The 25734-nt window shown below is 42.6% G+C and overlaps 1 protein-coding gene across 1 annotated transcript; it reads left to right on the forward strand.

Annotated features, from left to right (window-relative positions):
• The first annotated feature begins 1967 nt into the window (after positions 1-1967).
• On the forward strand, positions 1968-25039 carry C12H6orf118 (chromosome 12 C6orf118 homolog). The gene is made up of 10 exons (XM_032651900.1): positions 1968-1992; positions 9292-9965; positions 11051-11173; positions 12031-12090; positions 14423-14547; positions 17338-17396; positions 20568-20749; positions 22971-23024; positions 23571-23632; positions 24982-25039. Exons 1-10 carry the CDS (start codon positions 1968-1970, stop codon positions 25037-25039), a joined length of 1422 nt encoding a protein of 473 aa, XP_032507791.1.
• The last annotated feature ends 695 nt before the right edge of the window (positions 25040-25734 follow it).

Below are 25734 nucleotides of genomic sequence, written 5' to 3' on the forward strand. Positions count from 1 at the left end.
CTCTTCTCCACTCTGCATCTTCAGGGAATAAATCGTGCATCTCTGCAGTCTTGGCAAAGTGACAAGAGCAAACAATATTCTTTTTCTTTCTGGACGCGGAGTAGGATGGAGGATGAGGGGACACGAGCTGGGACGGCTGCATCTCACCTGCGTTCCGTCGTGTTTTAAGATGTGCTCCAGCGCCACCTAGAGCTGAAACACAAAATAGACCATCCATCTCAGTAGAAATAACTCCAAGGTGAGCCACTGTTGATCCCTACACAGACGTCTGGCCTCCAGGAAGACCCCTATGGTTCTGGCAGATCCGTTCTTTGCGCCCATAACGTAATACTTAAATACATTTCTGCTTCAGACACTTCGTTGAAATAGTTAGCAATCGGAGAGCCGCAGGTGGGCTTCTAAGGCTTGCGATTGATTTGACCAACGACTCCCTGAACTGTAGTGTGTAAGGGGTAGGTTAATTTACTGTATGTGTGTCCATAAGACTTGACTTGGGAGACACTTAGGTCTTGGGGACAAATGTATCCTTTTCTTTCTGATCTAAACCAAGACTGTGCATGTCCACGAAGAATGAGCCCTGGCTGAAACTGGAGGCCGCCCACCAGCCGGGGCTGACACCCCCCAGCTGTCTCTACCACCACCTCGGAGCCCTGTTGCTTCAGCCTGCCTGTGGGGCAGAGGGGGGACACCTCTGCCTCCTGACTGCCTGCCCCTACAGGGTGGAAAAGGTGGGGTGCTCTGTCTACAAAAATAATCGGCCATTTTACTAAACCACTAAGCAGTTCTGAGCAGAAGAGCTCACTGTTTCATCTCCAGTAGTTGGTAACATGGCAACCTGAATTGCCTGCCACATGTTTGCTCTTAATTTATAATTAACTGAAGGCGGGAACTTTCCTCTCCTGGGTCAATGCTTAGCTAGCCTCGTGTAATGTGGGCATTTCCTGCCAGCATTTCTCATTATGGTCGGATGCCTAAATACTGTGAACATTGGAGAGAGAAGATCAGTAAACATTTTCGTTATCTTTTTCCAGGTTAAATTCAAATACACCTGATTAGGGAGCCGTCTGAGCCTCCTAGGGTCATGACAACTTCATGGTTTCAGAAAGGCTCACATTTAAAGTGTCCGGCCAGCATCAGTGGAAAGAAAAGAAAACTACGATGTGCCCTGAATCTTTCACAGGCACTGACTTCATCCTCCCAATTCTGTAAGGTCAGATTTGTCACCTTTGTCATCTGGAGCTGGTGAGTCGTGAGGGCTGCTCAGCGTGACGTCTCCTGAGAATAGAGGAGCCAGCATTCCACTGCACTGAATTCCCTCTGCCTGGAAGAAATTTAAATCGAATACAGTGTTTAAAGATAAGAATCTTAAGAGGGTTTTAGAGTTTCCTCCCTTGACATATGGGGTAGCCTGAGGATAAAGCACCGACTTTGCAGCCAAATGTGAATTTACATGCTTTTGTTCACTGCTAACTGATCTCCCGGCAGGTTACTTCACCTCACATGATATCAATTCCCTTCTAGGAACTTCGGGATAATAACACTAAAATGACTAAATGATCATTTAGAGACTGGCACCTACTATGCACTAGAACCCCAGGTACAGTTGGATGGGTCGTGCACTGCACAATCTGTACATCTCCATAGCAGATGCCCAACGAAAGGCCACTTACCTTTGGCTTCCTGGGCTTTGGAAAGGAATTAAAGGGTGCAAGGGCATTTTGATGTTTTTCAAATCACAAAAAGGAAATTTTAAAAAGGAATTTTAAACAGGAAAACAGGCAAGCAAACCTAGTACTTCCTGTTCAAGAAGGCCAGAGGCATATGAGGAGGTCAGAGGAGAGATCCCTTGGCAAGGGGCTGTGTACCCTGGTTGCCTGGCAACAGAGGAGCCCTGGGGGAGGGACTTGGAACGTTTGTCTGTCTCCAGGGCAACTCCCAGCCTCAGCAGCTGCAGTGGGAAGGTGGTGATGGCTGAGGATTCGAAGCCTGAATGTAAGTAGACATCGAGTGTTTCGTGTTTGGTGTTTGATGTTTGATTGCCTAGGAACCCAGCTTCTCTAACCCAGTGTGAAGAATCAAAGCCTTTTTTGTGGCTGCAACTCATCTCCTGGATCACCAGGGTTTAGGATTGGATTTGGGGATTGGAAACTTCTCAGAAAATCCAATAATAAAAGGCAGAGAAAGAGGTCGGATGTGTGTGTGTGTGTGTGTGTGTGTGTGTGTGTGTGTTTGTCTTCTGGGAGGAGGGAGGATGGGGGACATTTCTAGATGCTGTTAGTATGTTCTTTTTTAAAAAACCACATTTCAGGATTTTTTTTAGCACACGGCCCTTCCACAGTCTCGCTAAACAACCACAAACCACAGGAGCTCCACACCGCTGCGTACAAAGTGCTTCCCCATCTCTGATTTAGATTCATCTCTCTGGAGGCTGGGTTATTGTGATTTTACAAATGGGGGGCAGACTTCGCCCTGGGTCTTCGGACTCTGAAGCCCTTGCTTTCGCATCACACAGCGCGCATGGAAATGCTGATTGCGATGAATTTGGGACAGAGAGGAAACTTGTTGGATTGAAGCAGTCTGAATTATAAAATATTTTAATGGGATTTTATTACTTCAAAGTGTGTTTGTACTGGCCTCTGTGCATTGGTTAGTGGGCAGGTGAGACCATGGGCTGTGGAAGCAGCTTTCCGGGAGCCGTGCACACCTGATTAACCACCTGTGTCTCAGTGTCCACATCTGCAAAAGGGGATGGTAAGAGCACCTATCTCCTGGGGCCGTGGTGAGGACTAAATGGGCTAGTGCATGTAAAGCGCTTAGGATACCAAATGTAAGTACTCGTTAAATTTGCTATTACTATTACTGCTTCTTCAACAAGGTAATGAGTCTAGTTCAAGGGTGACTGGACCATATTTCTTTTTTTTAATTAATTCATTATTTATATTTTAATTTTTTAACATCTTTATTGGAGTATAATTGCTTTACAATGGTGTGCCAGTTTCTGCTTTATAACCAAGTGAATCAGCTATACATATACATATATCCCCATATCCCCTCCCTCTTGCGTCTCCCTCCCACCCTCCCTATCCCACCCCTCTAGGTGGTTACAAAGCACCGAGCTGATCTCCCTTTGCTATGCGGCTGCGTCCCCCTAGCTCTCTATTTTACATTTGGTAGTGTATATATGTCCATGCCACTCTCTCACTTCATCCCAGCTTCCCCTTCCCCTTCCCCATATCCTCAAGTCCATTCTCTACGTCTGTGTCTTTATTCCTGTCCTGCCCCTAAGTTCTTCAGAAGTGGGCCATATTTCTGAACGTCTTCAAATGTCTCATGGAGACTTTCAGCCAGAACGAGAGCTTCCCTCACATGCACACTGGGATTGGTCTCAGGGATATGGCCCAGTCAACGCACTGCAGGAATGGCCCAACTTAACAAATAAAGGCGAACAGCAGCTGGTGTGAGTGCAAAAGAGTCTTGGAAATGTTCGCTGCTTAAAACGTGATTTTGTAAGTTCTTTGACTATTTCTTCTGCGTGCAATTACTCAACATACTAATTGTGTCTAAGAAAAACCCTCTTCTTTATAAAGAATATAAATGATCGTGTCAGTCCCCTCCCTGGGCAAGTGTTCTCAACACTAGGAGTGAGAAGAATTTCTAATTGTGCTACTTTAGCTCTTGTCAAGCTCCTGTCTGCTTCCAGGTGTGTTGCCTCCATCTACTGATCATTCAGACAGTTTTGCACAAAATACCTGTTTCTTTGTGTCCCATGAGGGTGTCAGTGTTGTTCCCGTGAGGGGTGGGAGGGAAGGAGGTGGGCGCCCAGAGTAGAGCTCATGAGGTTGAGACAGAACATCCAAGCCCACTTTGCTGGAACATCCATGTTAATGTCCCTAACTCTCAGGAACTGCCCTACAAAATGAAATTCATAAAGTAACTTCATTTCACGTGTAAAAGTACAACTCGGTGGTTGGACGTAGAAAAGCATCTCACCTTATTTTTGTATTTCTTAATAAGTACATAATCTGTAAATTAAAAGTAGGAAGAAAAATTAGTTACCAGGCAAATCCCTACCAGGTAAAGTGGGTAGAAGGCCAGAGTCTGTGTTCGGTGCCAGTGAGGCTGAGATGCCTGCATTCCAGCCGTGGGAAGTGCGTGCGACAGCGGTGGCAATTCTACGGTCGGTGAGCCCTGGAGGTCATTCTTTCTTTAGTAGGCAAGTAAAGAAACTGAAGTCGCTCTACTCCATAAGGTTGGGAGGTGTCACTGCTTTCTTCCGTTTAGGGTCCCTGGGGGAGGAAGATGGTGGGCTCTGGGTGGTCACCCGTCACCTCTTCTTGCAATGCCTGCTGTCCTTGAAATGCCAGTTCTGTCTAGGGATTTTGCCGCCCCTTCTGCTGGCCACTAGCTTCCACCACCCTGTCATCACTGTCCCACGCTTCCTATCACAGATCAACTAAACCTACATTCCACTCACTGTCCCAATGTATTGGTTTTCTGCTGCTCCTATAACGAATTACCATAGCGTAAAGCAACACAAATTTATTACCTCCGTTCTGTAGGGCAGAAATCTGGGTGAGCTCAGGTGGCCTCTGTTCAGGGTCTCACCGGGCTGAAATCAAGGTGCAGGCTGGGCTGCCTTCCTTTCTGGAGGCTCCAGGGCACAAACCCCTTCCAGGATCATCAGGTCATTGGCAGAATCCTGCTCCTTGAGGTTGTAGGACTGAAGTCCCATTCCCTTGCCGGCTGTCTACTGGGTCCACTCCCAGCTCCTAGAGGCCTCTCTCTAGTCTCTGCATCTGGACCCTCCACCTCACAGCTCCCAATGGTCCTGAATCCTTCTCAGGCTTAGAATCACAGAATTCTACCCTCCCCTTCTGCCACCTCTCTTTTCTGACTTCAGCCAGGGAAAGTTCTCTGCTTTTAGGGATTTATTAGACTGGACCCAGATAATTCAGAAAAATCTCTTTATTTTAAGGTTATAACTTTAATTAAATCTGCAAAGTCCTTTTGTCAGGAGCGTGGCTTAGGAGGTGGGCATCTTTGAGGCACCAATTACTCTGCCTTCCACTCTCAACCAACTTAAGAAAGATAATTGACATAAGATCTCTTTTTCCTTTCTCAGTCAACACTGTAATGTGTGCTTCTTCCACAGCACCTGTATTCTCCCCTATCACAGGTGTTCATATCTTCTTCCTTACCGGACTTTAAGATTCCTGGTGGGACATTTGCTTTATCCCCTAAGAGAGAGAGCACAGTGTGTGGTACAGAGTAAAATTTTAAATTATTATTTAAAATTCTGAAAACATTACTTCTTTTCCACATTTATTCATTAAATTAAACAATTACCCCTGATCTTTCCCCAAAGATGCTAGTGTGAATACAACATAGTTCTTTCCCTTGAGGAAATTTAAGAGTCATAGCAGAAGTGTATGGAAACAGTCCCAATGCCGTCTGCTGGGTTCAGGAAAGAAAGATGACAATCTTGAGAGGAGTTTTAAAATATCCTCCAGGTGGATAAGATGGGGCAGAGCAAAATAGCCAGAAGGAGAGGGTCCACATGGATGGAAAGATGCCCCTTGTAGGCTCTGTTAGGAGTTGGTAGGGGACCACAGAACACAGGGAGGGACTGGGTTGTCTGAAGCCTGGCCTGTTCTCTGAATTCTTGCTAATAACACATTCCAGGATATTTGCTGACTTCAGGATGGAAGTGGGGGAGACGGAGCACAGAAAACACAGGTGGTGTAGGATGTTCTGGAAAGAGACCAACGGGATTTCCATGGGATGCCAGGGTTCCCAGAGTTCAGATAACACAGGACAGTGATTTCTAATAATTTTGATGTTAAAGACCTGTTGCTTCTATTCTGAAAAAGGTGAGTCACTGAAAAACAACGCCCCGTGTTTAAAAATATCAAATGCTAATAATGGTTGAAATATCTGTTAATTCAAATCTAGTCCCCCAAACCTATTACTGTATCTGCCTTATCAGTATCTAGTCAAAAAGTTGGTTTGGTTTTACTTAAAGCAAATTTATTCCTTGATCATTTTGTAGCGAATCACATTTTCCATGAGCCCTTTCAATTTTTTTTCCCCGGGTGTCAGCTTGAGATGGCAGGATACGCAAATCACAATGTTTACGGTTAGAAAAATCATTAAAATATTCATTGCTGAGATGGGACCCTTGGTACTTATCATAAGATCTTGGCAGAGAGAAACGGAATCTGGATTCTCCAAGTCTAGTGACACAAATCTTCCTGCAAACTGAGGAAAAGAAATTCTAAGTAGGAAACTGATTTTACTAATTAATTTGCTGGTGGCTCTAACTCATTTTTGGAAATAGAATAAACAAAGGAAAACACAACAATTAAGTCCTCCCATTTTCCAGAAAGAGTGGGTCTAATGTGTGTGACGGTGAATTTTATGTGTCAGCTTAGGTGGGGCTACAGTGCTGGATATTTGGTCAAACATGCTGGATGTTTCTGTTGAGGGTGTTTTTGGATGAGATGAACGTTTAAGTAAGGAGCCTTTGAATAAAACAAATTCCCCTCCATAGTGTGGGTGGGCCTCATCTAATCAGTTGAAGATCTTAATAGACTAAAAACTGACCTCCCGCAAGCAAGAGAAAATCCTCCAGCAGGAGGTATTTGGACGTGTACTCTGTCTCCAGCCTGCTACCTACCCTGCAGATTTTGGACTCTGCAGACTGCATAACTGTGTGAGCCAATTCCTTACAATAAATCTCTGTCTCTATATATTCATCCTGCTGGTTCTGTTTCTCTGGAGAAGCCCAACTTATGCAATGTGTTTTTAGTGCTTTCTTTACGTGTTGGTGCGTTTGATGAATTATGATTATCTGTCTTGAAAAACTTGTTCTATTAATGTTTTAACATTTCCTTGATACAAATGAACTTATTTACAAAACAGAAACAGGCTTGGATTGACATGTACACACTGCTATATTTAAAGTGGATAACTGTATAGCTCAGGGAACTCGGCTCAATATTATGTAACCTAAATGGGAAAAGAATTTGAAAAAGAATAGATACATGTGTATGTATATGTATACCTGAAGCACTTTGCTGTACACCTGAAACTATCACAATATTGTTAATCAACTATATTCCAATATAAAATAAAAGGTTAAAAAGAAATTCTGGCTGAAAAAAATTTTTTTAACATTTCTTAATTGGTTTCTTTGAAGTACTAAACTACTTAGCAAGGAAATTCTCAAGGATCCCATTGCTAGAAGTGTTTGCTCCAGGATCCAACCGCACAGGAGGGAAAGGATGATTCTTTTCCACCTGGGACAGTGCAGAGGGAGCCTGGGCTCTGGGCTTGGGGTGGGCAGAGCCCTGGGGTGGCCCAAGTTCCCTGCCCCCTGCTGTACGTGCCCAGCACAGATCCCAGGACCGAACATGAGATGAGCGCTCTGGTTGCACTGTGTCCCATGGCACCAGTGACCTCACGGCAGGGAGAGTGCAGGGTGGGCCTGACCTGATCACATGAGGTCAGTCACAGGGGAGGAGTCAGAGGTCGAGGGCTTGGGAAGTATGCAGAGTGCCCTTGCTGGCTCAGGGATGAAGGTGGCCCGTGTGGCCAGGAAGGTGGGTGGCCCCAGGAGCCAAGAGTGACCCCCGCCAAAGGCCAACTAGGAGGTGGGGACCTCAGTCCAACACCTGCAAGAAACTGGCTTCTGTCACAACAGGACTGAGCCCAGGGTCAGATTCCCCCTCAAAGCCTCCAAGGACCCAGCTAGGCCCACACCCTGATATCCTCGTTGTGATCCTGGAGTGGAAAGCTCAGCCCGCGGGCTGAAGAGCCCACCATGGAGTAGTGAGCTAGTCTGGGGGTGTGAAGCTTCTGGACGTACGGGGCTTCGTCACACAGCACGAGACGCTGTTACCCCTCCTCATACCCTCTGGGCCCTCATTTCTTCTCTCAGGTGGCAATGCAGACAATGACATGTCCTGATTTATGGTCCTGCTTTCAGACATGGATTGGCCGGAGGAAGGGGTTTGGTGTGGGTCCCAGAAAGCCCTGCCCTGGCCCCCTTTGCTCCAGCCCTTGTGGAATGAGGGAAGAACCCAACAGTTAGGGTAAAGTTGCTGCATTCAGAAATCAACGCTGCCACTTGTCAGGTGCCGGGACTTGATCACAAAACTCCCCTCGGCTTCCCTGTCACCAAAGGGGCCTAGTTACAGGTGGGCCTGTCGTGTGGATTGAGGGGGTGTGGCAGGTGTGGATATAGGTGAATCCTGGGCCTCTGAGAGCTCAGGCCAGGCCCTCGAGGGCCCCGATGGGCCTGGTTCACTGCCTTGCTCCCAGGGCCCCTCCCAGCTCGGGTAACAAGGCAGTGATACGACGTCTGCTGGTTGATTCCTCCAGCGTTGTCTGGGAAGGTCATGCACCAGGGCTGCCGCTCCGTGAGCATCTCAGCGACAGCCCAGGAAGAAAGCCCCTCCCCCGTGTCTTGTTGGAGTCTGGGCCTACTCCTGTCCTACCAGAAGCGTTGAGAAGGTGTTCCCTGGACTGCAGTCCTTTGATAAAGCTAGGTGGCCTTTATGGAGTATCTACTCCATCCACGTGCTTGTTTGCCAAAAGCAGCTCCATTTGGTTGGCAGTCGGCCCTTCAGAGTAGGACGGCTCTCCTCATCGTGCAGAGGACGGGGCTGCTTCAGAGAGGTTATATAAGGTCTTTGCACTCACACAGTTAGGAACTGATTCAGAAGGCCGGCGTTTCCCAGTGCCCAAACGGACTCCTACCTCCGGGACCCTTTGTGGAGGGAGCTGGGGCCCCTGTCAACACAGCCACAGGTTTCACTCTGTGTTTCATTTCCTTCCTACACGGGGCCGGGGATGTGTGAACGTCTCATCAGTCATGGATCGGTTTGCTCGGGGACTCCTGAGATGTTTAGTTTTAAGGGAGAAAGAAAACCACCTTTATTTATTCCCTAGCATAGCTCTCTTGAAGCGTCATTAAGAATTATGATCATGCCTTTAGATTTCTCTTCTAGAGCCTTTGCTGAGAGAGTAAGAAATTCCCCGTTGGATCAAAATCCCCTTTTCCTTCTTCCTGGCTTTGCGGGTCCTGGGCTTTCTGATGGCAATTGCCCATCACGTGCCCTGGTTCACCCTTCGTCTGCAGTCAGACTGGCCTGTACTCTCTCCTCTCTGTATGTGTGGGTCCTGCTCTGGGAGAGGCATATGCTGGCTCAGCCAATACACACAGCCCTCTTACAGCCTCTTTGTGGAGCTAGAGTGGTATCTAACGTTCTTCTTGTCTTTCCTGACCAGTTTACCTAAGGTGGAAACACTGTGAGACACCAGGTATTGAGACTCTGTGCAATCTAAGGACACTTCTGAACAAACTCCAGAAAGACCACAGAGATGACGTCTACATGTACACCTCCGGACACCTGAACCCCAGCAAGCTCTACAGGCCTCTGGAGACAATCCTGTATCACTGGCCCAATGCCAACAGGTCCAAGGAGGCAAACGTCTTTGGAGGAGAAAAGCCATCTGACAAGAAGACTAAAAAGACGAAAGGTGCTTTAGCTTATTTTACCATCAACACAGCTGTGGGCCCAAATGATGCCGAGAACACACCACTCTTCAGGTATTTGAACCCTCTGACACACGGTTCCCACACTTCGGAGGAGGATTTGATTCCAAAGAAGGGTTTGAGAGAGGAAGGTTCCCCCGAACGGCCAGAGAGAGAAGAGCTAAGATGGCCCAAGATGAAGGTTCTGAAGTACAAAGAAGTGAAGTCCAGCCGTGAGTGTGCGATGTGCCCCCCAGGCAGGGACGAGTTCCAGTACCTCAGCTCACACTTGGCTGGCATAACAAAAGCAGACAAGTACAGGAAGTTCTTGATTTTCCAGAAACAAGTTCTTGCAAAGCAAGATGTGTTGAAGAGTGACTTCACTGGGAGCAAGGTGGTGACGTGCCATGAAAAGAAGTTGGAGCAGGTGAGGAGGGCAGTTCTGCGATGCTATCGGTACCGGTGTCAGTCCTGGGAGTCTAAAGAGTGTGGGCGGGGCTTCCCTGGTGGCGCAGTGGTTGAGAGTCCGCCTGCCGATGCAGGGGACACGGGTTCGAGCCCTGGTCTGGGAGGATCCCACATGCCGCGGAGCAACTAAGCCCATGAGCCACAGCTACTGAGCCTGCGCGTCTGGAGCCTGTGCTCTGCAACAAGAGAAGGTCGCGACCGTGAGAGGCCCGCGCACCGCGATGAAGAGTGGCCCCCGCTCGTCGCAACTAGAGAAAGCCCTCGCACAGAAGCGAAGACCCAACACAGCCATAAATAAATAAATAAAGATTGTGGGTGGAGGCTGGCTCTCTGACACCTCACTTACTTTCCCAGGTAGGATGGAAAAAGGCTGAGAATATCCCACGCGATGTAGATGGTGACAGGGTGAAATCAAAGAAGGTTAAGTTTAGAAGGTGGTGCCTTGGAGGTGATGTCATAATGGATAGCAATGGATGCTGCAGAGCAGCTACAGTCAAGCAAGTGCCCCTGGGACAGCAGAAGCACCTGAGGAAGAGGTTGGCCTAACTCACCATGGAAGAGTGTGAAGAGAGGGCGAGGACAGAGTTGAGGATGCAGGTGAAATCCACGTAGGAGCCAAGCGGTCTTTAGAAGGTGGTTTGGCGTCGTGGGACATGCTGCCGTGAGCGACCGAGGGCTGAGAGTGGAACTTAGTGATGGGAAGGGTGAGGATGCAGGGAAGAGTCTACATATGAAGTAACCAGTGATGGGATGTTTGGCTGAGGGGACTGAGAGAAAGAGAAGGAGCTTGAGGACACTGCAGAGGCAGAGAGTGAATCCCTGATTCACAGGAGGCAAGGAAATAAATCAAGAAAAATCAGGCAAACATAGGTTCTCAGCCCCAGGTGGTTTGGCACTCAGCTCTGCTGAGACCCAACGCTGGGGGGCGGGACCTGTGCCCCCTGATAGAAAGCCCCGTGGGGTGTCTGATTCCTCAACCTGAGAAAGTAATCAGAAAGGAAAACGAAGTCATCCTGAAACGGGCTGGTTCTCTTTTTCCTCCAGAAGCTCCAGAAAATATGTGTCTGTGACCCTGAAGAGTTCAACAGACTACAGGTCTTTGGAGAAGTCTTTGAAGATATTTGCAATAGTTCTTTGATATTTGGTGATATCTTGAAAGAAATTAAGGTAAGAGAAACATGCTTTTCCCAGATAACAATTGAGAGCCATGCATGATTTTTTGCACACATGAGCTCAAGCCTCACAGAAATTCTGCCTAGTATCATGGTGTCCATTCTACACATGAGGAAAATCATTCACGGAGACTTGAAGGAATATGCCTACAGACACATGAGTCATAAATGGGTCACGTGAGATAAACACCCAGCTAGCTCACTCCTGAAGCCCATATATATATACTAAAGCTTCCTAATTGTAGATAAACTCTTATAAAAGGCACATATGTAACACAGAAACTTCTATGGTTATGCATATATAATTTTATATGAATCTTTAAGGAGTTTTAAGTTTGTTGTGATTTCATGGTGAAAGTGACCATCATATCATAGCTGAGTTGGAATTAGGTTGCTTGTGGAATCTGCTATTGTCCAAGTCCCCAAAACAGGCAAGGCTTAAAAGCAGGGTGTGGTGGTCTGCCCTCCAGAGAACATCTCCATCTCTGGAAGGTCAGTAGGACCCCAATCCACGGAGCATCCTAGTGGCAGGAGGTCATATGTTGTACATGTGTCAAGGTATTTTGTGATTCTATCCTGAAGTCCTCAATAGTTAATATTCAAATATGCTTTAAAGATGGTGAGATTTTGTACATTTTAGTATGTATACTATTTAATATATTGCGGGGGCATTCTTACGTTTTTTAAAATGATCTGAACTGACATCCTTAGCCTCCATTTTATCTACATATGCAAAGAATATTACATTGTACTGTAATCTCATAACACGTTTCCAATGGATCTTTCTTCTCTCCTTTCTCCCTTGCTTCCTTTCTTCCTTCTTTCTTTTCTTCTCTTTTTTGCTTTCTATAGGATGAATATGAACTCTACATGTTATTACTTCTGAAGACCCAGCCCACAGAACAGTATAAGGTAACAATCAATCATGCAAGTCTTAAGTAGAACCTATTTCTTCATATTTCCTGAGCCCTGGAAACTTGTCTGAATCAAAGAAGCCCCATTTGTGCCTCCATAATTTAGAACAGCTGACGCTTTTAATAGGAATTGGCTTTATACTCATGAAGGACACTCCAAGTAAAGGCAACAGTGAGGGATGGGTGGGGTAGGCACACACGTTTCTTGTTTTTTGCAGTATCTCTGGCCACCAGTTCTCCATGATCTCTGCAGGCCTGTCCTTCTGTAACCCAGTCCTCGCGTGTCTGCTTCTCTCAGAATCGGCCCTCTCTCTCTCCTCACTCTCTGCTGGTAGATGAGATCCCTTACACTGATGGCTCCTGGCTTTGTATGCATCACCCCAATCTTTCCTGTGAGTTCCAGATTACAGTGTATCCAGCCAGTGTCCCCTGGAGGCTGACACTTACGTGTCTGAGTTGGCAGGTTACAGACCTTAAAATGGGGAGATTATCTTGAAGTAACTGGGTGGGCCCAATCTAATCACAAGAGCCCTTTAAAAGCAGAGAACTTTCCCTGGCTGAAGTCAGAAGGGAGAGGTGGCAGAAGGGGAAGTCAGAGTTCTGTGATTCTAAGCCTGAGAAGAATTCAGGACCACTGGGAGCTGTGAGGTGGAGGGTCCAGATGCAGGGACTAGAGAGAGGCCCCTAGGAGCTGAGAGTGGACCCTGCTGACAGCCGGCAAGGGAATGGGACTTCAGTCCTACAACCTCGAGGCACCGGATTCTGCCAATGACCTGGATGATCATGGAAAGAGTTTGTGCTCTGGAGCTCCAGAAGGGAAGGCAAGTGCAGCCTGCACCTTGATTTCAGCCCAGTGAGACCCTGAGCAGAGTCCAAACGCCACTCAGATTTCTGCCCTACAGAACAGAGATAATAAATTTGTGTTATGACACTAAGTTTGTGGTAATTTGTTATGACAGCAAAATGAAAGTAAGAAAATGTCCCACAAACATCTCCAGTTTCCGACACTGTTGTTAAGCTGCTCGTTACTGAATATTTACTGCCATAGTTCGTGTGTGGTCCTTGTCTCCTGATGCCTCACCAGCTCCTTCCAAACTGCACATTCTGCATTTTCCCCATGAGGTGAGATAGTGTCTACCTGGAAGCTGGGTGACCTCTTGGCAAATAAGGTTTGTGCAGATGTAATCAAGTTCAGATGCGGTCATTAGGGTGGGTCCTAATCCAATGACAGGTGTTCTCAGAGGAAGAGGGAAGTTTGGACACAGACACAGCACGCAAGTTGGAAGCAGAGATGGGACTCTCTGGAGCCCCAAACCGTGGAGTAGCTATAGATGTTAATGGTTTGGGAATATAGAGGGTGCTACGTTAGTAATTACTGGAAAGCATGTGCAGTTGTTACCCTCAGGGGAGAGCGAGCAGCCCACATAAACTGTGGCTACCTCCTCTCACTGTGCCAACTTCCAGGGGTTCCCTCTAGGCTTAAGCCACACCTGTGGATGCTTAATAAGGAAGATGGACTACAGGAATGATGTTATCACTTACAAAACTAAGAGAGTATAGCACTGTAGCTAGGATGACTTTTGACATTTTCAATCAAGTTTAAAAATTCTATCTTATAAATTGGGAAGAAGAATGTCTTACTTTGTCTATGAAAAAAAAAAATCACAGCCTCATAAGGAAGTCCGTTCTAACTTAGCTCTTAATCGAAAATCACATGTTTGCATGGTGTTCTTTGTTTTGAGCTTTTCGTGCTTCAGAAAAAAAGCTTTTGTTTGGCAGGAATCAGCAATGGCTCCAGCTGGGGGTCTACCCTGTTCTTTACTTATTGAGGTTAAGTCACAAAGGAACATATATATGCCCATATCCCAATCAAACACCAGAATGAAGAATTCCCCAGGGCATCAGGGCACTAGATCCTTCCTTCTGCTTCTGGAAACTTGGCAGCCCGTCACTTAAGAAGGCAGAGACCTTTGTTTCACCACATTTGAGAAGCATCACTTTATATCCAGATATAGCCATCGAGTTCCTATCGTTTCTCACTAATTAGAAAAACAATTGCAGTCCTGATAATAATGCCCTGGAAGCACTTTATTCATCACCTTCCTTCCCCCACACAAACCAAAAAAATATATACCTTACCCAGATCTTCACGTAGCTATCTATCCCTCCTCTGATATTCCTCCCTCCCTTCCGTCCTCCCTATTTACCTATTTTGACTAGAATTTGTATTTTGACTCAGGACATCTTGAACACACTGTATTAACAGAAAAAGGAAAATGCTCACCCTTGCTTTGTGTTTGTCTCACCTGTTACGGCCTCATTCTGCCCAGACTTTGCTGACTCACATCCAGGGGCTGGAGACGAGGAGGGTGAGGACCGCAGATGTCGACCAGGCCAGGGAGGAGCTGAGGGCGCTCGTGATGGCCATCAAAGCAGCCCTGGACCGTAATGACAAGTGAGGGTTGATCTATGCTGGGATTACACTTATTTTACAATGTCTTAAAACCACGTGACAAGCATATTTTACACTTTTTCCTGCCTTGTTGGGTGTGGTACCCTGCCTTTATCAACACCAACCTGGTTGCCGGGTGTCTTGCACAAACCGTCACACACGTGACTAGGATGTTCTACTAAATCTGGTGTTTCTATGAGGAGTTTGGGGAGGTTTCTGAAGGAATCTCAGGCCATCTTCAGTTGTCCCCTGAGGATTTATTGTTGGCTGAGTATGCTGCAAATTCAAGATAGCTTTTAAGAACGCCCTAGTTATTTTTTTAACTTAGAAAATCTTTTAACCTCTGTGATTAGTCTTTCAAGGTGAAACCACAATCTGATAGGGTATAATTTTTTTAAAGAATTAAAAAAAATGAAAGTAAATCTGACACACTCATAATATGCTCAAGCAAACAAAACAAGAAACAAAAACCAAAAATCAAAACTCTTCCTTCAGTGCAAATAAAAGACAGAAAGTGTCCTAATTTCAAAATACCTGAAAATAGAAAATAAACATTCTGTGCCAGTGAAACATTATCTACTCTCTTTCTGCAAAACTTGGTGAAAGCAAGGTCAGTCTGGGGCAGAGAGAAGAATGGAGTTAGTAGAAATCCTAAAATTGTCTTAAAAGCACTGTGTGAGAGAGAGTGAACCACCCAAAGTGAGAATACTGCACAGGTTACTGGGAGGTCCACCAGAGCACTGACTCAAAAGAAGGGGACATAAAAGTGGGTGTGGAAGCAAGGAAACAATTCTGAGATGATGATATGGGTGAGAAGAGGGTTAAGAGGAAGTGATCAGCATACTTGGAAGAGAAAAATTAGCAAGGGAGAGAAATTTAGAACCCCTTAAGAGAAGAAAATCAAAGGGCACACAACCCCTCCCACTACTGTTTTTCCGTCTCTTCAAAAAAAAAAAAAAAAGGAAACAAAACAAAATAAAACCCCAACAACAGTATAATTTGCTCTGACAGAAAAGTGTCTTCTTGAATTAAGAATCTCACAAACTAGGAGCCCTAACCATCAAAATGCAGAGTCTGTGTCCACACAGCTGACTCTAAAAAGAAAACAGAAAATAAGGACCCATATGATTTAGCTGATGAAAATCCCTAGCATCTGACAACAACAACAAACAGCTGGAGAAGAAAACTGTGCCACAGCCCTGCAAACTAAACCACATATTCTCAAAAGAGCATTTCAGGGTATAAAAACAACCTTGCGTCATAAATTTAAAACCTAAACACAGAAATCAACAGCAGCAAAAAAGTAGGCCATGAAACAAGATTTGACAACTGAGGAAAGATAGTGAAAAAGTCAAAATTATATTATAGATCAAGACTAAACTAGGACATGTCCAGGGAGGAATTGTTTTGAATGAAAATGTAACAAGGGGCATTAGACAAAAGCAAGGAACAATCAAGAGAATTAAAACGTGATAAATAAAGTAAAAGAGTCGGAGAAAAAGTGGTTGAAATAAAAGACAGGCAAAGAAGATCCAACTTATATGTAATGGAAGTCCCCAGGAAGAAAAACAAAGCAGTGAAATAGAAACATAAGTAAATTTAGAACTGTAACACATTAAAAGTTTTTTTTTAAATTTATTTTTGGCTGCATTTTGTCTTCGTTGCTGTGTGCACGCTTTCTCTAGTTGTGGTGAGCGGGGGCTACTCTTCATTGCAGTGCATGGGCTTCTCTTGTTGTGGAGCACTGGGTCTAGGCATGTGGGCTTTAGTAGTTGTGGCACGCAGGCTCAGTAGTTGCAGCACGTGGGCCCTAGAGCACATGGGCTCAGTAGTTGTGGTGCATGGGCTTAGCTGCTCTGCAGCATGTGGGATCTTCCCGGACCAGGGATCGAACCTGTGTCCCCTGCATTGGCAGGCAGATTCTTAAACACTGCATCACCAGGGAAGTCTCATATAACACAACACATCAAAAGTTTGTGGAGACTGAGCCCTCTGAAATACATATTGAAAAGGTTTTCACCATTATTATTAACCCACTTAACCTTAATTTCTTAAACTTGGAGTCATAATACTTTTCTATTTCTTTTAGTCTGTCATAAAATGAGTTAATGCGTACGAAAATCTTAAACCATCAAAAGTCCCTTGTAGAAAAGGCAGTGTTAAAACATTTGTGGTGCTGATGTTTTTCACCAAATCACAGCGTTTCCCTCAGTATATGCAAGACTTATTTGATCCCTTTTTCTCTCTAAATCTATTAGAGATAGTCAGTGTAGTTTATTTTGAACGAGGAAGAAGATACAAAGAGATAACAAAGGTTTTATTTCCTCCTTTTAAAATTTCTTGTGTTTTATTTTTAGTTTAAATATAGTGGAATTTGTAAATTGTATCTATGGGATACAATCATAATTAACAGGGAAAATGCAACATGTATTCCAATATCGGTAGGATTTTTCCATTATTGGACTCATTGTTTCATTATTGGCTTCAGAGTGTAAAATGCTAGGCTTTTTACCCCTTGCTTCTTAAAAATTCAAGTCACAAAGTAATATCAATAAATGCTGTAAGACCAGCTCCTTTACCAGTGGCTTAGGCAATCTTGGTAAGAAAGTATTCTTCTGTTTCTTGAACTTGACTGATCCAGGCTCTCATACATCTTCAAATCACCTTTTTTGTTAGAAACTAAGAAGATCTGTTCTTATTTCTCAATTTTAGGACTGTTGTATAAAATAGACAAAAGGAAAATGGTACAAACAGCGTTCTAATACATCACTATGTTTTCTCACCAAACCGTAGACTCAGAAGTGAATTGGAGCTGGAGTGCATGTTGCTGCAATCCACTAAGAAGAGATCAGGTGAGTGACCGTGTGATTGATCTTCTGACGTGACTTTTGCTGTGACCTTTGGGTGAGGAATCTTCAAACCTTGTCCACTGTTCATGGTCTCTTCTGTTAGTTGTTTGAAAGGGTTTTTCAGAGAGATTATTACGTTTTATTCCTTTTTTTCCCCATCAAGTTCTTTAGAAATTCAGTAAGTTTTCATTTTATCTGAAGTGGTTTAAATGAAATACTTTAAAGACACAAGGAAGCAGTTGATTTCTTTAAGAGATTATGTCACGGCCAAGATCATTATCCCAGTTTCTGCTGTTTTGGGCACTTTTGGTTATTGAGTTTCTCTGTAACAAGAGACGACTTGTGTGCATTTCATTTTCCTCCAGGATCTTTGTGGGTTTTAGTGGAACATTGCATGAATTCAGGACCTTATGTAGCAAGAATTAGGTCAAGCTTTGACCAAGATATTTGGAATAGATTCTAGGAAAATTGACCAAATGATATAAATATGAGAGTTAGCTCCCTCGAGGAAGTGCTGAAGGACTAAACGCTGTTGATTTTAGAGAAAGTGTCTTGAAATATATAATCGTTTGTAGGGGCGGGGGGCAGACAGTGAACACTTCAGCGCAACCAAGTGAGATGGAAATAGAGGAAGCGGGGCCGTGGCCTGTGGTTTCCAGGGTAACAGCAAGGAAGACAGCCCAGCCTGGTTTTCACAACCTTTACATCTTTATTCCTGGATCAGAGGAGTCAGCTTTTCCAGACAACAATGAGTGTCTGTCCAGGTCTGGGGTGCCCTCTCTTGCAGACGGTCCTCAACCTGCCCATCACAGCGACGCACTCACATGGCTGTCATTTGAACTGGTTTCATCTCAGCTGCTGCCTGTTCACTGGGGACAGTGACAGTGCTTCCCTCAGTCGTTAGGAGGATTCAGCCTGATGACCCGTGTGAGGCAAGAGCACAGGGCCAGGGCCTGGCACAGCGGAGTTGCTCTGCCTGTCAGCTCCTTCTCGTACCATTATTACATGTGAACAGGAACACGCAGGTCATGGGAAATTAATTACATTTTGTGAACATTTAGGAAGTAAGATAAAATACTTTAAAGATATTAAAAAATTTTTAAGATATTTAAACATAAAATATTTTAAAGATATTAAAAATTGTCTCAAAATTAGATACGCAACTTAGAGTTTGATTAAATAACAAAAATAAGTTCAGTTAAGTATGCCGCTCATTAATCTTTACTGTTTACATTTACGATTCACTCAAATGTCATTTTTCCTCCAGGTTTGTTCCACACTAACTCATCCTGGAATCACTTTTCTCCTCTCAGCATCTCTGAGGTTGTTCTCACAAGTCTAACCTGTTTTGAGACTGGTTTTGAGAAGAAATCTGGTGTCCTGTATTCTTCCTCCTTTATTCTTTTTCTAAAGTTTTTTCATTCGCAAGCCTTCTCCAACCATACACATTTTCTGTGGAATTCCCCCCATTTTGATACGACAGTCTTCCTCTTTAGGTAAAAAAGAGGAACAGTTGGGTCACACTCTTTTTGGCTTCTTTGCTGACAGTTAATTGTTTCAGGTGAAACCCTCAGGTTAGATCAAGGTGGGGATCAAAGACTTTATTCTGTAGTATCTCTCAGAGTTCGTGTAGGGGCTTAATGACTGTTTCTGCTCTGTTAGCTCATCATGTATCAAAACTTACCTTCCCACTTTTCCCTTCTTCCAAATTTGGCAAGTTTGAATGACGGCAATGACTTGGGTCCTGCTTACCTATGTATAAGTAGGCATGATCGCTCTTTCTGCCTTTTTTCCTGTCAAAAAGGAGTAGTCATTCTTTCTCAAAAAATTAAAACCTCCCACTCATCAGAATCTAGCTGTGCTGCTTGAAAACAAAGCAGCCTTAGCAGTGAGTTATTCTCTGTCTCCACTGCCTCTCTGTACTCCTTGAATACTGATATTGATTGGAGCCCAGCATGTTTTTGGTTCAATCCACATGTCTTTGATTCTAAATCTCTTCCCTGCTAAAATACATTTTTAGGCTTAAGATCTATATATGCCACTGCCTACTGGACATGGCACGTGAGTGTCAGCTCAACAAGTCCAAGGTTGGGTTCGCTCTCTCTCTGAATCTGCATGTCCTTGGAAATTTCAATGAGTGACATCTCCAAACGCATGGCAGCTCAAGTCAGAACACCACTGGCAGGCGTCTTCACTCTCCTCCCTGTGGCCGTGGCCAAGTTGGGTTTAAACCCAGCTCTTTCTTACCTCTCTGCTGCACCGAGCTCATTATTCCCTTCCCACCACATCTGCTCTTAGCTATGGCCAAGCTGAAACCTAGGGGTTATTTTGGTATCTACTCCTCTACATCCTGATCATGGCAACTACCAGTTGTATTTCCTAAGTCGTCCCCCTCCACTTCTCTTTATGCCCCAGGTTCTATCATGATCCGATGGTTCGAATGACTGCAGTAGCTTCCTAACTGGCTGTCCAGATTGGAGTCTTGCCTTTGTCACTTTTGATACCGTAGACAGAGTGACCATGGTTGACAGTGCTTCCTCCCAGCCTAAAAGTCTTCAAGTCAGGTTTGACTGATTTCTTCACACAGGTTAGAAGACCTTTTCCGATCTGCCCGCTGTTCCTTTCTAGTGTCATTTCTTCATGTCTCTCACCGGTCCTGCAGTGCCCCCAGCCTACTGTGTAACTTTCCTTTTACTGAATGTGCCAAATTCTGCCCTTCCGCCTCCTCCCCACACCCTCCCGCTTGTCTGACTGCTGTTCATCATCCTGGTCTCAGCTTAGTCACACGTCTCTGGTAAAGTCATCCATCCACGCATCTTCCCCACACTGTGTTAGGCACTCAATAAATAGTCATCAATTACATAAATGAATTAAAGGAGTAATCCCCCCATTCTTGGATCAGATAATTTTTTCCTTTTATCTCAGTTGCTATGCCTTTACTCTTTGTATTTTTAATAGGAAAAGATTCACAACATAGAAAAATATATAGATACCAAGGCAATGAAATACATATACTTAACTTGGATCAGATAATTTTTATGGATGTGCTTGAAGTTTCAGTTACATTATAGTTTATAACTCTATGCAACATACATAATATTGTTAATACATAATGTTATTAATAAGGACTAAGGTATTAAACATAGAATACTTTGCTTTTATAAAATATTCCAGAATCACCTGAGAAAAATGTAATGAAGGAGGAGCGCCTTACTCTTATTGAGAAGGTTGAAAAAAAGAGGTGTGAAGTGCTTAATAAATGGGATGAAATTCAAGCTCTTGAAAGAGAAATTAAAACAACTTTGGTTCATACTGGAATTTTGCATATCACCGAGAATAAGATTAAAAGCTTAGAGGTATGCAAATTGTTTATTTGAATGTTTACATTGTTCTTTTGCTGGAAGACCTTGGCAAACACATGAAGCGTTTTGATTTTGCAATAGGGAAAAAAAAATAACATAACATTTGGTCCAAACATATTTTCATTTCAAAACACTTATAGCAAATGATTAGAATAATTAAGACATACAGCTAAAACAACAAAAATGAAGGTGATAAAAATTCTGTACAGCTCTGTTAAGGGTCAAATTGGATCTCTTTCAGGTCAGTTGACATCTCTTAAAACTTAACAATTTTGTATAGAAAATGTTTATCATAAAAATTACTCCCATCATTCAGTGTCTAATATATGCTATGTAGTTTAATCTGAAGCCCAAAGAGGCTAAGTGACCTGCCCAACTTGACACAGAATACAGGTGGCAAAGCTGGGATTCAGTTTAATTCTTCTGGGCCCCAAAGTCCTTACACTTACTATTGAGCCACGTAGACTCCATACAAGTTGTACAGTTATGCTGGAAGATAGGATTAGTTACTGCCATTGAGGGTCTACTATATTAGACTTTATCAATTGTTGCTAACCATTTTCTTGATAAACAATAAAATATAAATTATGATCTATGTTTTGAAATGCTCTGATGCCCAAATTTTTAATGTTATGACCTAAATTTTATTTATGCAGAATCTAACTCAATACAACTTCTACTTAAAGAATTTATAAGTGATATTTGAATATTCTTTTTCTCCTGGTTATAGAGTTACATATATTTTCCCAGTACTACCTTTTTTTCTTTTTAAGTCAAATTATAAAGTGTATAGGAAGGTGGGGGTGGTCTAAACCTGTTTTGATTTCTCTCTCTCTATTTTAAAATAATCTGTTCAGATTTCCTTCTGTGTTTTCATTTAGAGTCTGCCCCTTCCTTTTTAAACTAAAACTGTCTTGAGAAGAAACACTCATTTATAGTTGAATTTTTAAACAGTGAAAACGAGTTGTAGCTTTATGTATTGTGAGCATGTTATAATGCAAAATCATGTAAACTTTTCTTTCATAATTAAGACCCCTTTTAAATGGATTGAACCTAGGAAATAGAAGATTCCCTATAATGATTCCATATCAGTAACTTATAATACTTTAAATATTTATTATTTATATTTGGCTCCTTAATTCAAATACTGGAGGGTACAATAGAATTGCATTTATTATCCTATTAAGTAACTGGTATCTGGATCTGGATTCGAAATGTTATTTCTAACCAGAAGAAAAAATAACTAAACATATCACGGATTTACAATGCACAGATATTGCTGTAAACAATACAAAAACACTATTTCATTTAATTCCCAACAACCCTAAGAGATAGATGCTGTTAGTAACCCTCTTTTTCAGATAGGGAAACCAAGGCACAGGTATACTAAGTAACTTGATTAAGCTTACGGCATCAAGTAGTAGAGTTAGGATTTAAAGTCAGCCTGACGTCTTAATTACACATTATCCAGCCTCAAGATGCAATTGCGAATCCTTTTCAATATGGTGGATATCTGGAAGAGCAGATATCCTTTCTTCATCGTTATTTTGTTCACAGTTATCTTGGATATCGTCATTTACAGTATTAACTGATTTTTCAGTTTCAGAAATAATACTCTTGGTGTTTTTATTGTGCTTCTAATGAATTAGAAATTCATTAGGGAAGAAGTGGCAGCTTTACAATGTGAGCACTCCATCTAGGATCATTTTGTATTTGTTTATTTTAATGCATTGGTCTTAAATATGTTTTGTTACTTTCGTTCTTGCGACGTTTTGGTATCTGTTACTATTGTGAATGGCAACTCAAAATTTTGTTTCTTAACATTACAGTTTATAATCAGTTAACACTGATATTATGTGACTTATTGCTGTTTGTATTTTTATATTGTATCTGGCTATCTTAAAAATTCCATTATTAGCTCTGATAAATGAGTAACTCTTCTACTCTGGAACTTCCCTAAGCTTCTCCAGTTTTTTGCAACACCAGCTTCCACCTTCTCTAGTTTTTGACCCAGAGGGCCAGGATCTTTCTGTCTTAATAAATGTCCTTCAAGTCATGCTTTGTTTATTCATTGTTTTTAAGTGGTGTGCTGTTGAATACTTTTGAAATTAGAATAACAGCATCCACATAATACTTTTTGTTCCATAAATGGGGAAAAATATTTAACAAATATTCTTAACCAAGTATCTTTCTTTTCAAACCATTGTTCTTTCAGACTGAAACTATAAAGTTGGAGACAGCAAATAAAATTTTAAAGAAGAAAATACAAGTAAGTTTGTGCGAATCTATGTTTTTCAATAAAAATATTCCCCCTAGTGCCTTCTCATACTATGTCTTAAACCAAATATGAAAGTATATGCATAATCTTTCTAAATGATAACTTTCTCTCATGCCAGGAATATCTCGCTATGCGGACATTAGCTTAAAACTGGACAGGTGTAAACTAATGTATTAATGAAAAGAAAAGCATTCTTTTTTTAATAGTTGAATGTGTCAATCAGAATTGACCATTTCTCTAACCCCTCTGCACATAAAAATTAATTGTAATAAGTTTATTTGGTGACAAGGAATGTAATGAACCGGCTCCCTTAATGACTTTCCAGGATAGCCCTCCGAAATACACGGTAACAACCTGTTGTTTCGTAGATGGTAGTGCTGCCTTGATTAACATATGTATTATATACAGTATGAAGTAGTATCTATGCCTGATTCTAGAAGTGGTAATGCATGTGGATGTAATCGCCAACGTCACCGCCATTACCAATGAGCAGTATCATGCATTATACGTGACCAAGTGATTTCTGATTCTTGGTAGTTTGTTGAAAACCACGTGAAGCGGATCATGGGGAAGAGCAAGCTGAGTGAGGGGGAACAACAGTGAGTACTGATGCCCTGGTAAAGGAACTGTCATTATAATCTGATGTTGAAACTATCAAGATCGTCCATTTACAACTAGGTTACACTGGACGGTACTTTTGAAGTGTTTGCATTCCTGAGTGTTAACTTCACACATGCATGCCACACATCCTTTCCAGTGCTTAAGAATGCTTAGTCCAAGATTTCAAGCTCCACTGTATATATTATTCAGCAATCTAGAAATAAATTCTTTGGACAAAGCTGATGAATTGAGGGTGAATCCTCATGGACAGGGATCAGGAAGGTGGGGAGACGTGTGGCTCCGAATGGCTTCTTTTCTCAAATTATATGGCTTTCAGTGATACTAAATCTTTGAAACAACCTATGCAGGTATGATTCTGAAATTTTTAATTTAAAAATAAAACGCTGATTTGTATTATCTGTTACACACGTTTAGATTTTATAGAGTTAATTTTCGTTTGAGTTGGTACCATAGTTTAAATCTCAGGATTTGGAAAGGCTGGGAAAACCTTTGATGGTTTAAATATGGAAAGAGCTTATTGTATCAACAAGTAAAAAGACGTTTAGTTGTTGGTGGCGTAGGTTCAATGAAATCATCAAGGAACCAGGGTTCTTCTCTCTTCCTTCCCTGCTTTCCTTAAGGATGGTTTTCCTCCTCAGGGCCTCAGTGTGGCTGTCTTCAGGCACTGGGTCCGTGTCCCATGTGGGAAGAAAGGGGAAAGTACAGGACAGATGGCAAAGAACTTCTCATTATGAGCTTATTCTGTTGTATTTAGGAAGGAAATCCCCTCCCAGGGACTTCCACCGTATCTCACTGGCCAGCACCGCATCCCAAGGCCACCTTTAGCTGCAAAGGAGTCAGAAAATAGAATCGTTCCACTTGCCAGTTTACATGGCAGAGAGAGGAGAAAAGGTGTTAGTATGGGTGTTGACTGAGCCACACAGGTAGATCCAGGCTCTGTGAAGCCTTGTATTATCCTCAAAGGAAAAGAATATAGAAGTACAAATACAAAAGAGGGAAGATTCCTTCCATAGTCTTGGCAGTGAGAATGAACTGACCTGACGTTTAAACATCATTATCGTCAAGGTAAATCTACCTCTGCTGCCACACCCTACTTAGCCTGGAAAATGTTGCAGGGGACTGTGCCCCTATGTAGAGAGAGAAACTTTGCTACATTCAAGGCCAAAAGTCTATTACAAATATCCTCTGAAAGAAAGTGGAGGGTTGCAAAGTCTTACTCTAAGTTTTTGAGTAAATGTGTCCTAAATAGATGTTTATTTTGAAATTTTCTTTTATGCTTCATGTACTTTTTTCTAACCCATTGTACTCATTTGTTTTGTATTTTAAGGAACCTTTGGGAATTTATTAATGAATTTGTAAAATTAAAACAGACAGATAACTCTTAAGTGACTGGAAGAATGACCCAGGAAAACTCACAGCCACCATCTACATAGTGTGGATGTTTGCAGAGGTATAAATTAATGAAGATACATTTCATTTTGTCAGTTTTAATCTCCAATAAAATTAATGTGGTATATGTATCCTACTCAAGATATTGAAATAAGTACATATATTCATGTGATTAGTTTCACTTTGTATACATATTCATAAAAATAGTAGTTCTTAGAGTATTTTCTGCTTCCATTCAATAACTTTCTCCAGGAAAAAATACTTTCAATTGTTTGATAGGGATAGGAAATTCAGCACTGCTGCAATACAGATTAAACTTATTTCTTATTTGCCAATGCAAGTTTATGTATAAGCATTTAATAAAATGTAGTAGTCGTTGAATAAATATCCATTTAATGAAATGACACAGTGCTCTACCACTGTTACAAAACTAGCACAGTGCTTTGCACTGCACATTTCTTGGTTGATGGTAATCTTCATGACAACCTTTGTATCCGCACTTTGCCTATAACACGGTCTGAATACTCAGAGTAAATGCAAGTCCAGTTACTTTGGACAACTGTATATAGGGCTGCAGTGAAGATCAAATGTCAGTGATAGGTATAAACATGAGGGTTTTAACCCTAACTTGGAACTGTGGGGTTTGAGGTTAGAGAGAGAGAAAGAGATAAGCAAGGTTTACTTTCTATGG

The sequence above is a fragment of the Phocoena sinus genome, chromosome 12 (assembly GCF_008692025.1).
Source record: "Phocoena sinus isolate mPhoSin1 chromosome 12, mPhoSin1.pri, whole genome shotgun sequence".
Classification (NCBI taxonomy): Eukaryota; Metazoa; Chordata; class Mammalia; order Artiodactyla; family Phocoenidae; genus Phocoena; species Phocoena sinus.

Coding starts and splice junctions, on each gene's coding strand:
- C12H6orf118 (XM_032651900.1), top strand. CDS start 1,968: ATGGCTGAGGATTCGAAGCCTGAAT. Junction 1,993..9,291: donor TGAGGATTCGAAGCCTGAAT/GTAAGTAGACAT, acceptor TTTCCTGACCAG/TTTACCTAAGGTGGAAACAC. Junction 23,025..23,570: donor TTTTAAAGAAGAAAATACAA/GTAAGTTTGTGC, acceptor GATTCTTGGTAG/TTTGTTGAAAACCACGTGAA.